At 40.1% G+C, this 13,792-nt stretch overlaps 1 protein-coding gene across 2 annotated transcripts in view; it reads right to left on the bottom strand.

Annotated features, from left to right (window-relative positions):
- Positions 1-6,064: 6,064 nt before the first annotated feature.
- Positions 6,065-13,792, bottom strand: part of ppp2r3a (protein phosphatase 2, regulatory subunit B'', alpha) — a 93,668-nt gene continuing 85,940 nt past the window's right edge. For both annotated transcript variants that reach the window (XM_015969632.3, XM_015969633.3), the window contains 11 exons: positions 12,800-13,078; positions 12,486-12,589; positions 12,303-12,405; positions 12,148-12,222; positions 9,310-9,553; positions 9,168-9,216; positions 8,992-9,081; positions 8,704-8,879; positions 8,491-8,609; positions 6,469-6,575; positions 6,065-6,388 (listed from right to left, as the gene is read on the bottom strand). In XM_015969632.3, coding sequence (XP_015825118.3) covers positions 6,292-6,388; positions 6,469-6,575; positions 8,491-8,609; positions 8,704-8,879; positions 8,992-9,081; positions 9,168-9,216; positions 9,310-9,553; positions 12,148-12,222; positions 12,303-12,405; positions 12,486-12,589; positions 12,800-13,078 — 1,443 coding nt within the window. In that variant the 3' untranslated portion in view covers positions 6,065-6,291. The remainder of the gene's footprint in view (positions 6,389-6,468; positions 6,576-8,490; positions 8,610-8,703; positions 8,880-8,991; positions 9,082-9,167; positions 9,217-9,309; positions 9,554-12,147; positions 12,223-12,302; positions 12,406-12,485; positions 12,590-12,799; positions 13,079-13,792) is intronic.

The raw sequence follows: 13,792 nt of genomic DNA, 5'->3' as shown, positions 1-13,792 counted from the left end.
TTAAGTTGAATTTTCTAGCTCCAGCAGTCGCTTTAAATGCGTGGATGTGGTATTTTTGTACTTTTTAGCAGACCATTCAGTTTGTTGGACATCTGGAACAAGCATCTCCATTAAAAACAACTTTCTGTGACTGAATCACTTAGACAAATCATTCCCAGTTGCTTCAGAACTTTTCCAGACATCTGAATCCAAACCTCATGTTTCTTGTATCTGTGGTATGTATGGAACAGGCGGTTCTGCCCTCTCAGACTCTTCGCTGGTCAAGCCTGTCCTTCTGCTTCTCTTCTGTCCTTGATGAGATGAACTGATCCCAGTTGTTCTCTCACCACCAGTATACATTTCCCACAAAGTTTATGAAAGGCTCAGCGTTTAGCTACAATCTGTTATTTCTCTGCCAAAGTTATCATTTGTTCCCATTTACAGATTACCTTCCATTTATGACCTCATGGTCGGTGACATCACAGTGGCAACATTTCATCAGTGCACTGCGCAGGGTGGCAGTCATATCAGAGGAATGTCTGTGACTCAAGGAATTGTTGATCTGCTCAGCTAATTGTTTTGTCCCTGACATTTCTGGAAAACAAGAAGAGAGCTATTTCAAACAATGACCAGCCAACTCTGACCTTCGATGGGAGGCAAACTGCTCATGCAGAAATCACAACGAGGCAGTGTGCCAGCTATTACACCACTTTTAGAACAATTGTTGCATTCAGAACTGTAAACCCCCGGAAGAAACTCCTGCTTACAATCACTCTAAAACATATGCCTTCTTATAGGTGCGATTTCAAGTTTTCCTAAAGCTGAGGAACATTGACTTTCATTTAGTAGTCAACTGACAACTGACAGTGTACCATCCGCCCTACCTATTCCTCTCTGGATTTAGCTACATTTGCACAGATGGAGGTTTGAAGTAAACTAAACTGTTTTAAAGCAAATTAAGTAGATTTTTTTTTATTGTTTCATCATCTGCATTAAGTTAATGAAATTTGCATTGCTTTTTACCTACCACTTCAGGTCATTTCTGCATTTAAGACCTCCTCCTGTCATGTAACTAACAGACTCGGATTTTACTGTGAAAGTTCTGTTTACTTGACATTTTGAAACTCTGAAAAAAGAAAGGAATTCTTTATCTTCTTGCCAGTTTGACCGACCTTGCTTAAAAATAACACATACAAAAGGAGAAAGAGAAGAAAATGCAACCTCATTTCACACAATGGCAAATAAAAGTGACTTTTGAAAGCTAAACCAAGCAAAAAAAAAAAAAAAGGTGTTTAGTCTTTAGTACGTTTGTTCTGCGTAATCCTTCCATTGTTTTTATTTATTTATATATATATTTTTTGCTTGCTGACAAGTTTGCCAATCTGTCATCAGAGACAATGGAGTTCACACATCGGACCACTCATGGATCCAGAGGGCAACGTCGTCCTCTGCTGCCCACAGATAAACGGATAAGGAAGTAACGCCACCACCACTTGCAGTGCTCTGAAGAAGGCTACTGTTTTAGCCGAAGCTTGTCTGCAAAAAAACATGAAAACAAATCTTCTACCATGCTGTGTTTAAAAAACTTAAAATAATGAAATCGTGTTTAGTGTTATCCGTGAAGCAGATTCCCTTTTTTTCTGTATAAGTTCATGATACAATTATAGAAACAAACAATACACTTTTTAATTGAATCATTTGATTTTGCTTCTACAGTTAAAGTTATTAGAAAACAAATAGCAGCCATCTACAGCAGAAAGAAAAATAAGTATCAGTCTACTCAAACCTGATTTAAATATGACCAATTTGGATTATAATTTATTTATTTTTCTGAATTAAGGAACATAAATTGACTAAAACTGTATAATAAATGGATTAGCAACTGCAAAAGCTTCTGATTAACCATGTTATGCTGCGTGTTATCACACAGCAGTGATGGTGGATGTGTTTCACACGAGCACCTGCAAAAGTAATAAAAATAAGTCTTTTGAAAAATAAATGTTTCATAGCTACAATTATAATAACAATGAACTGGTTTGGAGAAACAAAACTAAACCAAAAACATGATCGGAAGGTTTTGATAATGATGATGTCAGCTGCACCTGGTGCTTCCAGTCCAGTGCTAATACTTTTGCAGCTATGATCCCAGTGCTAGGTTACAAAAACAAACCAAAACATGCAACAGACAATGAAGTAACATGTAGAAAATATAATAAACTTGGGATTATCAACATAGAAATTTGAAGATTTGCTATTATTTTGAAAAGGATAATCAACTGTGAGATGCACTATCCTGAGTCTTCCTGTTTTGGATCATTCTGTTATCATGACAACGGGGTCGTAGTAGCTCAACAGGCTGAGCAGGTTGTCCAGTAATCGGAAGGTTGCAGGTTCGAACCCGGCTCAGGACAGAGAATTCTGCTGTTGTGTCCTTGGGCAAGACACTTAACCCCCCTTGCCTGCTGGTGGTGGTCGGAGGGACCGGCGGCACCTGTGCTTGGCAGCCTCGCCTCTGTCAGTGCGTCCCAGGCATGGACGTAATTTTGGGGGTGGACAGGGGGGACATGTCCCCCCCACTTTTTCCAAAGTCAAGTTTTGACCCCTGCACTTTTTACCATCCAAAAACAATATTACGCTATATTAAATTGACACTGGTTGAGCTCTAGGACCAAGCGGAAAACAACCGTTTGTGTTGAAGCCTGTTTCCCATTAGAGCATCAGGGATGGACCTTTAAAGCGCTCGAGCGCCAATGGAGCTAAATTTTCTCGTCGGGCGGTAAATACTTGATGACTTACCGCCCGGGTGGCACCCAAGCCTCGTTTGTCATTTACACACCGGCTTTCACCTACATCATGGCTGTGCCTTCTAGGAAGCCGCCGTTTTCGTTTCGCGCGCGTGAACCTGCACGCCTCTAACCACGTACTGCACTTGTACGATTCGTGCACGTACTGCACGATTCTTGTTATAGTCACGTGATCTATAAGTTCACTATTAAAGACGGAGTGGAACCACGCTAGAAACACACAAGCACGCAGGAAGATGGCGCCACCACAGGGATGGGATTTCTTGATGAAATCTCCGGCAAAACGCTTTAAAACTGGTGAGGAGAAGCGAGACAGTTCGAAACGGTATGAAGCAGAGAAGCGTGTGCGTAGGTGGAATGATTCTTGGCGGTTTAAAGAAGACGGGAGGCGCAATGGCTCGAGTACAGCAAAGTGGAGTTGGTGATGTACTGCGTTGTATGCTGGAAGTATGCGACGACAAAATCGAGTTTTGTTGAGGGAACAAACAAATTCAAACTTGAATACGTTATTATGTTTGTGAATGTGTACAAAATAAAGGTTTATTACATTCAAAACGGTTCAGTTGTTATTTTGACTCGTTTTGGCAGCTGACCAGCGGGGCCGGTAGATTCTTGGCGGGGCCGGTAAATATTCAGAGTTACCGCCTCGGCTGGCCGGTTGGTTTTGAAGTTAATGTCCACCCCTGAGCATACTATAAAGACCCCCCCACCCCCCCCTCCCACACACACACACACACACACACCCAACCCACCCCACTCCGTGTGCGCCCCCACTTCGAAAGTGAAAATTACGTCCATGGTCCGAGGGCAGCTGTGGCTACATCGTAGCTCATCACAATCAGTGTGTGTGAATGGATGAATGATACACTGTAGTGTAAAGCGCTTTGGAGTCCTTATTCTGAGAGGCGCTATACAAGTGCAGGTCATGTATCATTTAACAGTGATGCAATCCAGTGGTTCAGTGCAGAGCTGCTGATTTTCCAATCACTCAGAGTAACATGCAGTTAACTTCAGCATGATACGGTTAAAAAAGATAATGTATTGGTCTTAAATTATATAATACATGATTAATAAAACAAACTATGTATTGCAAAATATGCTTTGTGGATGTGTGAAGACTAAATATGTATTTGAAATGTGTGACTGATTCACGTGTGTCTGCATTAGCATTAATAAATACAAATGCTTTAATGTTTTAAAGCAGCTTTATTTTATTCAGACAAAGGCAGCAAATAATACGAGGACAAAATGTAAAAGAAAGAATGACAACCATGCTAGTTAAACAACCAGCACAACACTCCTTATCTTTACACCAGAGGAAGGACATCAAAATAAAATTCCTGGTGCTTTCTCTTAGTTTATGTGAACTTTGGGACACTTTGCATAGAGGTGAAAAGTTAACATGCAGAGGTGACCCACTGCCTTCAGTGGTTGATATGCTCTGGTTGATTTGGGCTCCTGGGGTGTGCATGGGTGTGCATGTGTGTGTGCGTGTGTGTAACGACAGTCAAACATCAGCCTCCAGTTTCTGCAAGAGACTCAACTCATTTAATTATGACCGTTGAGTTCAGAAGGATTTTGTCCTCTTATTTTTGATCAATTCCAACATAAATCTAACGCACAACACATCGACCATAATTTATCACCATCCCAAGCCACACAGTGGCACAGCAATAAAAATCATGATGCTACATAAACAAATCCAACTTATTATGGAGAAAATGGCTTATTATTACATTTGGGAAAGTACAGAGTGAGATGGGTTTCTAATAAAAGCTAAATCTGCTGATCCATTTCTCTCTTTTATACATTATATTGTGCTCTTATAGTAGGTGCCAGTAAAGGAGGTATGTAGTTAATCTGACCTTTCCTAATTGAACAATTCCAAGCATGTGCACTACAAACGTGCAACTCTAACCCTACAACATGCGGAAAGCCCAGTGAGAGCTGCACAATGAAAGCCTTCAAAACACGAGCTACTGTACCTGTGAGGGCAGATCATGTAAACCTCTGTTTGAAGATGAAACATTTGAAAATACTTGACTTTTAAAAACTTATTTAGAAACTGAATCTGAACTTTGCACAGTAACCTGTTTAGGCCTGGTTTGCTATTTGAATTGCACCTTATAAAAAATGCATTTTTTTGTCTGTTTAACATTTTCTTCTTATTTATTTACAAGCAGAGAATTTCCAGAAAAAGTTCAGATGATTTTTGTTTTAATTATTTCAAACACAATGAAAGCTGCAAACCAAAAAAACTTTTGCATTCTTTGCAAAAATAATCTGTTAAAATATTCAACTATTAATGAATCTACAGGAAAATAATAAGAAAGGTTTTAGCTGAGAATAGGCAGGATTTATATTTTTCAAATTTTTAACAGAGCCATCAAATGAGGTGAGGGTTTAAAGATTTATAAATAAATTATGATCCATACCCAGATTATTTAAAAAGTCATAAACCATGAAAAAAGATTATCACTCACTGTACATATTAAACAAAATTATGATGAAAGATGACCCTTCAACCTTCCACAGTAGCATTTGTCAACTCAATTTGATTTTGTTGATATCATGTTTGTCAAATTCAGCAAGTATATAAAAATTTCCCACTGAGACTAATAAAGTATTGTTGAATTGAAAAATGCAGCAAAACAAAGAAAGGCTGCTGAAAGAGGGCACACACACTTCACCGAGGCACATTCCTTTGCATCATTACAGCTGCTACAAGTGGAAATGTTTGGACAACCCTACCAGAGAGTTGGATGCAAATGGCAGCATGTTTTCCTTTGATTGTCCTCTTACTCTGATTAATGACACTGTAGCACAAAGTTGTAGCGTTTGACATGGTGGCTTTGGAGGGTGCAGCCATTCTGCACCGTGCAGCTCCAGAGACAGCATGCAGTACCACACAACGGCCACAGAGAGGAGGTGCTGATGCAAACTGTTACACGAGCTCTCCCTGAGGAGATCTGAGTGTTAACGACTTCCTTTTGACAAGAAACACAGTGATGAGCTGTACACGCAGCATGTTTCTGAGGGCAGCGTGTCATATATCTGAGCAGCTGATCCTCGATGGCAGTGGCTTGGATTTCTTCGTAAAGCTCTCAAGTCTGTGTGTGGAAATGGCAGTCTACATTTGGCATGGCAACAGTTAAAAGAAAAGTAAAGGATTGTCTTTTGGCACGATTGTCAGTAGAGAATTAATAATAACATATTATTTTACAGTTAAGTAGTTTTTCTTCCATTAGGAGCTTATCATCCCTCACCAGCCACTGATATTGAATCAAAGACTGTGATGCTTTCTTGCATGAATGCAGATAGTTACTGCAACACACAACTAGTTTACAGACACATACACACACACACACACACACACACACACACATGCACACAAACTCCAGTCTGACTGGACTCCAGAGTCACTGAGTTCGAGGACACAGAAATCCCAAAATGTAATTTTTGTCTGTCAACAAGAAAGAGGAGTCCAGCAGTTCCGTGTACAGGAGTTTTATGCTGACAGGTCTGTTATGACCAGTTTTTCCATTTTATTCCCAATCTCTCCAGGGACTTGAAGCTCCTCTGCTTCGTAGTCATCATCAAATGTCCTGAGAACACAATACACATGCAAATGCTTAGAATTTTTGCTATTTTCCTAATAAAAATGACTAACTGTGTCTGTGTATACCCCTCATGTAGCTGCTCGTTTGCAGTCTCCTCTGCTACCAGAATCTCGTACTCCTCTGAGGCGTATTTATCCCAGTCTGATGGCTCCGGACATTCACTACCAATGTCCTGAAACACATATTGACATTTCAGAGCTAGACAGCTTTAAACAATACATAAACATTGTGCTGCCAACCTCTCAGTTAGAAATATATCTATTGGTTGCTCAAAAAGTAAAAAAATACAATCACTTAGTTTACATAACTGTCCGTGTGTGCGTAAGTTCCCCAGTTCCCTTGGACTGTAAACACTAACACACGGTCTTTGTGTAGCTAGTTGTGAAGAAGTGATTTCTCTCTTATCTAGTCTGCACTTTAAATAAAGAACCCAAAAACAAAGTTTTGCCTGCAGGGGGTACAAGCTCCCTGTTCAGTCTTCCTGAAGAAGAGTTTAATCTGCAGAAATGGTTGAACTTTATCTTTGGGAGCTCTCAAAAATCTAGCCAGAATGTGACCCGGATGTTTATTAAAAAACCGCCAGTACTGGAGTGGGGTTTCAGATGGATTACTTCTACAAACTCCAAATTGAAAATGAACTGATGAATATGCCAGGATGGTGATTACAGCCAAAATGCTAACCGCTAGCTGAATGGTTATAAAGTTTGGTGGGTGAGCATCAGGGATGGACTGGGACAAATAACTCAGGCTGGGAATCTGCTACTATTTCAGCTACCTTTCCTCAGTTAAAGTGGTGTGTGTGTGTGTGTGTGCGCGCGTGTGCGTGTGCGTGTGTGTGTGTGTGTGTGTGTGTGTGTGTGTGTGTGTGTGTGTGTTAGCAGCTCGACCTGGTTCTCTAATAGAACTGTTGGCTAAGAGCAACACAACTCACTGTATAATTTTGATATTTTCTTTCCACAAATAACACCATCCTGTTGTGGAGTTGTCAATGCCAACAGTTAGCTTCTACTGACTGAGAAGTGCTCTGCTCTCTCCTGGATGCTAAATCAACAACAACCTTCCCTGTCGTGAGCCATGATGGGTGAGTCCATGAATTGCAAATTTTACAATGTGACGTGTCTTTGACTGCCTTTTCGAATCCAAGAGTTTCCTCAACAATCTTTTTAATTGGCGGCTATTGCAGGAAATAGATGTAGAAGACTATTTTCATGTGTAGCCTGCATGTGAAACTCAGAGGAACCAATCGTATTTCTAAAATAACAAGTAAAAAATGGTTTCTCAAAGAACTTTGCCTTTAAATGTTTGTTAAATACTTTTACTTTAAAGTACATTTGAAAAAGCATATTTTAGTGCTTCAGAATGAAGTCAAAAATTTCTTGGATAATTCAACTTTTACTCAAGTAATTTTTACTCCTTTTTCTGTACTTTCACTTAAGTGAAAAAATCAAGTACTTCTTCCACCACTGCTGAAAACTAACAGTTTTTATCTGACAGGTATTTAAAAGGTAACCTCAATAACTTTAATTGACAATATGAATTATGATCTTAAATAATATTTCAAATGATGTCAATAGAAGATGACAACATAAGTTGGACCTGTGTAACAGTGAATCGCAGCACTTATCTTACCTCCATATCTTCTAGATAATTAAAAAAATGTGATGCCTTCTGAATTGTTTACCATAATTTTACCATAATAAAATATTAATTGTTTTTATGTTAGTCTATTTTTGACCAATCTACTTTATAATCAATAAATGTTGATCATTATTTATGTCTGAGGGTCACAGTCCACTGAAGGATGAGTTGATGCGTCCTTGATACAACGAGCGGGGCAAGAAGACATCCGATAACTTTGAGTGTAAATGTAACTACGTATGCCATGTACTTAGGATTGGAACAATACTTGGGCCAACATCGAAGGCGTTTCACAAGTTTAGACAAGTCCACATAATTAGAAACAGTGGAGGAAAACATGTTCTGTCACTAATATAATATTTTAATTCATTTGAAAGTATTTTCCCATCTTTGCTTTTGTTATTAGGGTCTGTTGCACACAATGAAACCAAAATAAATCAGATTTGCACCTTTTGCACAGCAAATGGATCTCTCTGCTCGTGGTCCAGGTACTTCTCCAGATTAAAGAATGTGTCAAAGAATATGTGAGCCATCCGGCAGCGCTTCAGATCACTGAGAGTTATTTTACCTGGAGGAAAGATGAGGGTGTTAAACTCCCAAAGCAATGGAGAAGCATGGTGGGATTTATCCTACTGTCTGATAGGGATGATCAGAGGTCTAACCTGTACTCTCAGGTTTGACAAGATCGAGCATCTGGCAGAGCAGATCCTGGAAGGGTAAAGGTTCGATGCCCATCCTTTCCATCCTCTCACACTGCTCTTCATAGAAATACTCTAACTCGTACATGGAGAGGACACCATCCCCATCCACATCCATGCAGCGGAACCAGTACTCTATACTGGAAAGATAAAAAACACGAATTTAATTAGAAGAGAGCTGCTGCATATTGATCAGATGAACACAGAGTGAAAACACTCAAACAGATGTTAAGTCCCACATCTGCTTACTACCTGGTTGGGTTTTTCTTGTCTTCCTCAGAAATGATGAACCAAACAAATTCAGCATAGCTCATCCTGCCTTCCTTCTGCACAGCGTTGCCCCTGGAAAGCAGACATTCACATTCAGACGATTTTTTCTATGATGAAGCAACCTTCTTCTGCCTGTTTGTGGATGTGTTTCCACTTACCGAGTCACAGCGCCGGAAAACAATCTTTCAGTAATTCTGTTTGAGGATGCTGTTAACAAATGAACAACCAGGATTGAGCTATAATAAACAAGTGGAGACCGTTTCCGACTGCTCCTTCAAGGGAAGTCATTTCAGCTCTTACCATGGTCATTGTATCTCGCCAGATCTTTGAAGTCAATGTACAGGTCATGATCGGTGTCCAGCTCCCAAAACTTGCAGTAGATGACGTAGAAATGCTCGTAGGAGAAGTAGTCAGTGATCTGGTTGATATCGTCCTCTTCTTCCAGCAGGGCCAGGGTTTGGAGGAAGTTACTCCTGCGCAGCTCTGTAATGTTAATGCGGCCAGTCCACGAACGGTTCACCACATAGAAAATTCTTTGAATCACCTGTCAGCACAGAACAGTAAATACAGTCAGATTAGGAATGGGACGCCACGAAGTCATCATCTCTCTGGCGTTTACTGAGCCAAAGTTCTTTTTGGAGGAAGGGGGTATGTGATTTTTATTTCAGTCCTTGTATAAAAATCAGTTGCAACAGGTAAAATACAGAGAAAACATCAAGCATAAACACAAAGCAAAAGGCACAATTTTAACAGCAAATCTTTATTTTTACCCCAATTACCCACCAAATGGCAGAACATGTACAAATACTTGTGCAACAACTGGATGCCCGTACAATTGCCATATTAGAAGACGTTCAGTCTTCTTTATTTAAAAGGACTTTAGTTTTTGAAAAGTGTGACTAATAAATTAACTAAAAGAAAAAATTTAAAGCTTTCTGACTGTATACGGCCAGAGGCAAAACATCTTTGAATGGCACGTGTAAAAAGGTATTCAATGTTATATATGGTTCTTTGGATTTTCACAGCAGGATTTTTAAGAAAATCTGATGTTTTTGAGTAGCGCAGCAAAAACACAAAATTGTTTCTGGTCTAAGCTCTGGGCAGCTGGTAATGTCTCACAGGGAGCTCTGCTCAATCAGTTAGTGTAAAGAATCCCCAACCTTGGTTTATCTGTGCTAGCATAGCAGAAGACAATGTTCCATCAGTCAGATGTAGCTTCTGAAACCTCTGCTAGTCAGTCAGAACTTGTTTTTTCTGGATTACTACGAGGAGAACAGATATCGGAGTACCGGCGGGATTCTGCTGCGTCCCTCAGAGTGTCTAACTCGGAACCGCAAGCCAGTGACAAAACACGGGTTAGCCTTTGAGGCTAACGCACAGCTGGACATATCCAAGTCTCAGACAACATGCTGATCGATATGGACGCTGATGGTAAAGCCGACGTGGAAGGACGGTGAACGTGGATGATGTTGAAGCCACTTGTTAGCTTATCTGGTTTTGGCAGAAATCCAAGGGTAGCGGTTGCGGTTCCAGACGGATTTATAGTTCCAATATGTAGATTATCATTTTAGTTTAAACCTCTAAGCGAATAGCCCTGACCAGCCCCTGTAGTCTGTGCATCAGCTGTGCTAACGGTCACTGCAGGAAGCTAGTGCGCCAAGTTTCTCCTCACAACAGTTTGACTTTAATGTTGCTGTTAGTTAAAAATGCATGTAGGACTCCAACATAAGGCTCAGACCTTTTGCTGCAACTGTAAACACAGTTTTACGTAATCATTGAGAGCACAAAGATGAACAAAATACAGGTAATTACATTATTAGCAGCAGCAGCTGCCCTGTGAGACGTCTTCGGTGACGTATCTGCAGCACACTTCTTCACTGTTTACAGTTTACATTATATAATATATATATAGTTTACAGTTTGTACAGGAAGTTTTCATCCTCAATAAACAAATCCTTCTTCTCACGTGTATTCACACTTACAAAAATCTAAATCTTAGTGCAGGGACTTAGTCCAAGGGGCCCAACTGAAACCAGTGTCATGGCAGGTTCATCAAAACGCGGATTAGTGACCGTTTCCTGAAACATCCGAGTACCAGGGTCACAGCAGCACGTCAGCTGACCCAGACTGCAAGGTAAGTGTCTGAAAATGGACATATGGTGGTTCCAGGGCCTCATCAGCAAATGGACTGCAGGGAGGGCAGCAGTGTTTCCGTGACATCACAAAACGCTGACGCACCTCAAGCATCTCTGCACTTTTGTGAAGCAAATCCTTGCCTTCAGCGGCACGTGGCTCAGCTGCACCGGTCCACTTTCACAAGTGTGTAGGTTCAAATGTTGCACAGCTGATTCTCACAGAGGCAGTTTTGCTGACTACATAAGATGAGGTTGTTAATGAGACCAAATAGGTTTCTATGGGGAATCAAATTAAAGTCTTTATTAAGTAGGACATTATTAACAAAAAGTTTGATTTTAATGGTAAATTGTTGGTCAGTATAAAGTTACAAGTAGTGCAAAAAGTACAAAAAATATATTTTATTAATGATTTTGATATAAAATATTTAAAATTTTCACATTTCCGCTGAAAGTTCATCATTTTTTATCATAAGTTCTGTGTTTTTCTGCAGTGAGGTAGACTGATTCTCCTCAAGGACAAGTAGGGAGTAGAGTATTTGTATTTATTCATACATTTATTTTACATTTTAAGCAGCACTGAATAATTTTATTCATTTGGTACTATTGACGATATAATGAAATCTTTTAAAAAACAACTAATCATGCCAAGGGCAGCCGTGGCTGAACGGGGAAAGCAGCTGTCCTATGATTCTAAGGTCATAGGTCATGCCAAAGCTTCGAAGAGCAAGAACCCTAAAGTTCGCCCCTGGATGCAATACAAAGGGCAGCCAACTGCTCCTTATTAAGAATGGGTCAAATTCCACCAAAAAAATTCCCTAAAGGGATCCTAAAAAGTAAACAAAAACAAATGTAGGCTACTACCTTAGATTTTGTCTACTCACGTCTTTATGACCTGAACCATTAAAGCTGAGGTGACTTTTCAGACACCAGCTGACTACTAGAGATCACATGAACACAATGTAACTCTACATAGAGACAAGCGATTAGGCTTAGTGCCATTTACCGTTGTTATGTAGCGTGAATGAAACTCTGGTGCATCCTTCAAAAATGTGAGCCCAGGATGAGTGTCCACTATGTCCTGTCGGGCATAAACGAGAAATAGAAGAAAGTCCATGAGTGTTTAATTTATCTGTTAAATGAAGGGTGGAAACAACCTACCTGCAGTAGAGGAATAAAGTCTTCCTGCTCTAAATAGTTACAGCCAGGTTTAGCTAACATGTAAATGAACTTTGATGAATCATCATGGCAGCTGTGCAGCAACCTGCAGATGATGAAAAAATAGGACATTTTGTGGTATATGAACCTAATAAGATTTGTAATTTTGGCCACATTTTGACTTACTTTCTCCATGTTGCAACAAAAGAGTGGACAGATACAAAGCCTGTCCTCTCGCCGCTTGCTCCATAAAACATGGGAGCTTTCCAGTACAGAGGACAGCCACAAACCTGGAGAAGAATCAGGTAAATACAAATTATTGAGAAAACATTAATAGTTTGATGTAGATCATTTGGAATATGATTACATATAAACTAGGTGGAATGATTTTTAAGAAGAGAAAAGGTCATTAATGGGAAAAAATCTGTAATTTCATATAGATTTTCCTTTAATTTTTTAATAATTACAAGTTTTTCAATTCAGAGCTTTAAACAGCTAACCTTTGTGATCTTGCCCATTTCGTAGATGTCAGCCTTCTCCTCCTCGAACTCGGTGAAGGCCCTCTCAATGGCAGCAATGATCGCGTCGTGGTTGGCAGTCGAGCCCAGGGCAGGGAGCCCACGGGGGTAGTAGAACCTGGGAATGTTGATGGCAGGAGGAGGGGGGGTGACTATCACCGGAGTTGGAGGAGGACTTGGTGATCGTGGTGTGGGGGCAGGAGCTGCTGTGGCTGGAGCTGGTGGGGGCGTTCCTGGTTTCTTTTCTGGTTTGGACTGGACCTGAGAAGATGAGGAGGACATCAGGTGTGGGGACAGACAACAACGACCAGGGCCGACCATGATTGGGTCAGTGTTGATGCTTTGAAAGACAATAACCTGGATAAAAACCACACTCCTTAAATAAATACTCAACTATTACTTAGCTTCCCAAAGTAGAACAAAATTAATTTGTGAGAAAAGGAAATATTCATTTCAATGACAATTTCCTTCAAGCTCTAAACAAGACAAATGTGTATGGTAAAGGCTTAATGTCCCATGTAAAGGAGACAGAAATTCCTATTGAGTGAAAACTTTTTATCCCCTTCAAAAAATTACAAAACAGCTCATCATTTTTTTCTTCCAGTAGATGTTAAAGACCAAGTTCACTAGTTGTCTCTGTACATTTGCAGTGGTCTCTAATATAATGAATGCCTTGCGAGTCAATATGTGTGTGAGAAAAGCTCTTGTGCTCTAGTAAAAGATGGTCTGTGGAGTTAAGAGCAGAACACGCCAGGATTTAGCGTCTTATTTCCTGATATTTGGACATCTCTTCTCTGACTGGCTACCAGCAACACGACTACCAGAGCTGTATAGTCAAGGACACTGGACTCCACTCTGTTTGCTTTGCAATGTTGATGTTTTATCCCCACAAATAACACAAGCCTGAAGGAATTATGGTTTTTGGTGTAGTTGCCAATGCTAACAATTAGCTTCTACTAGCTGAGACGAGCTCTG

This window comes from Nothobranchius furzeri, chromosome 18, assembly GCF_043380555.1.
Source record: "Nothobranchius furzeri strain GRZ-AD chromosome 18, NfurGRZ-RIMD1, whole genome shotgun sequence".
NCBI classification, from domain to species: Eukaryota; Metazoa; Chordata; class Actinopteri; order Cyprinodontiformes; family Nothobranchiidae; genus Nothobranchius; species Nothobranchius furzeri.
The sequence above is the reverse complement of the archived record's forward strand: the minus strand, read 5'-3'. Positions and strand labels throughout refer to the sequence as shown.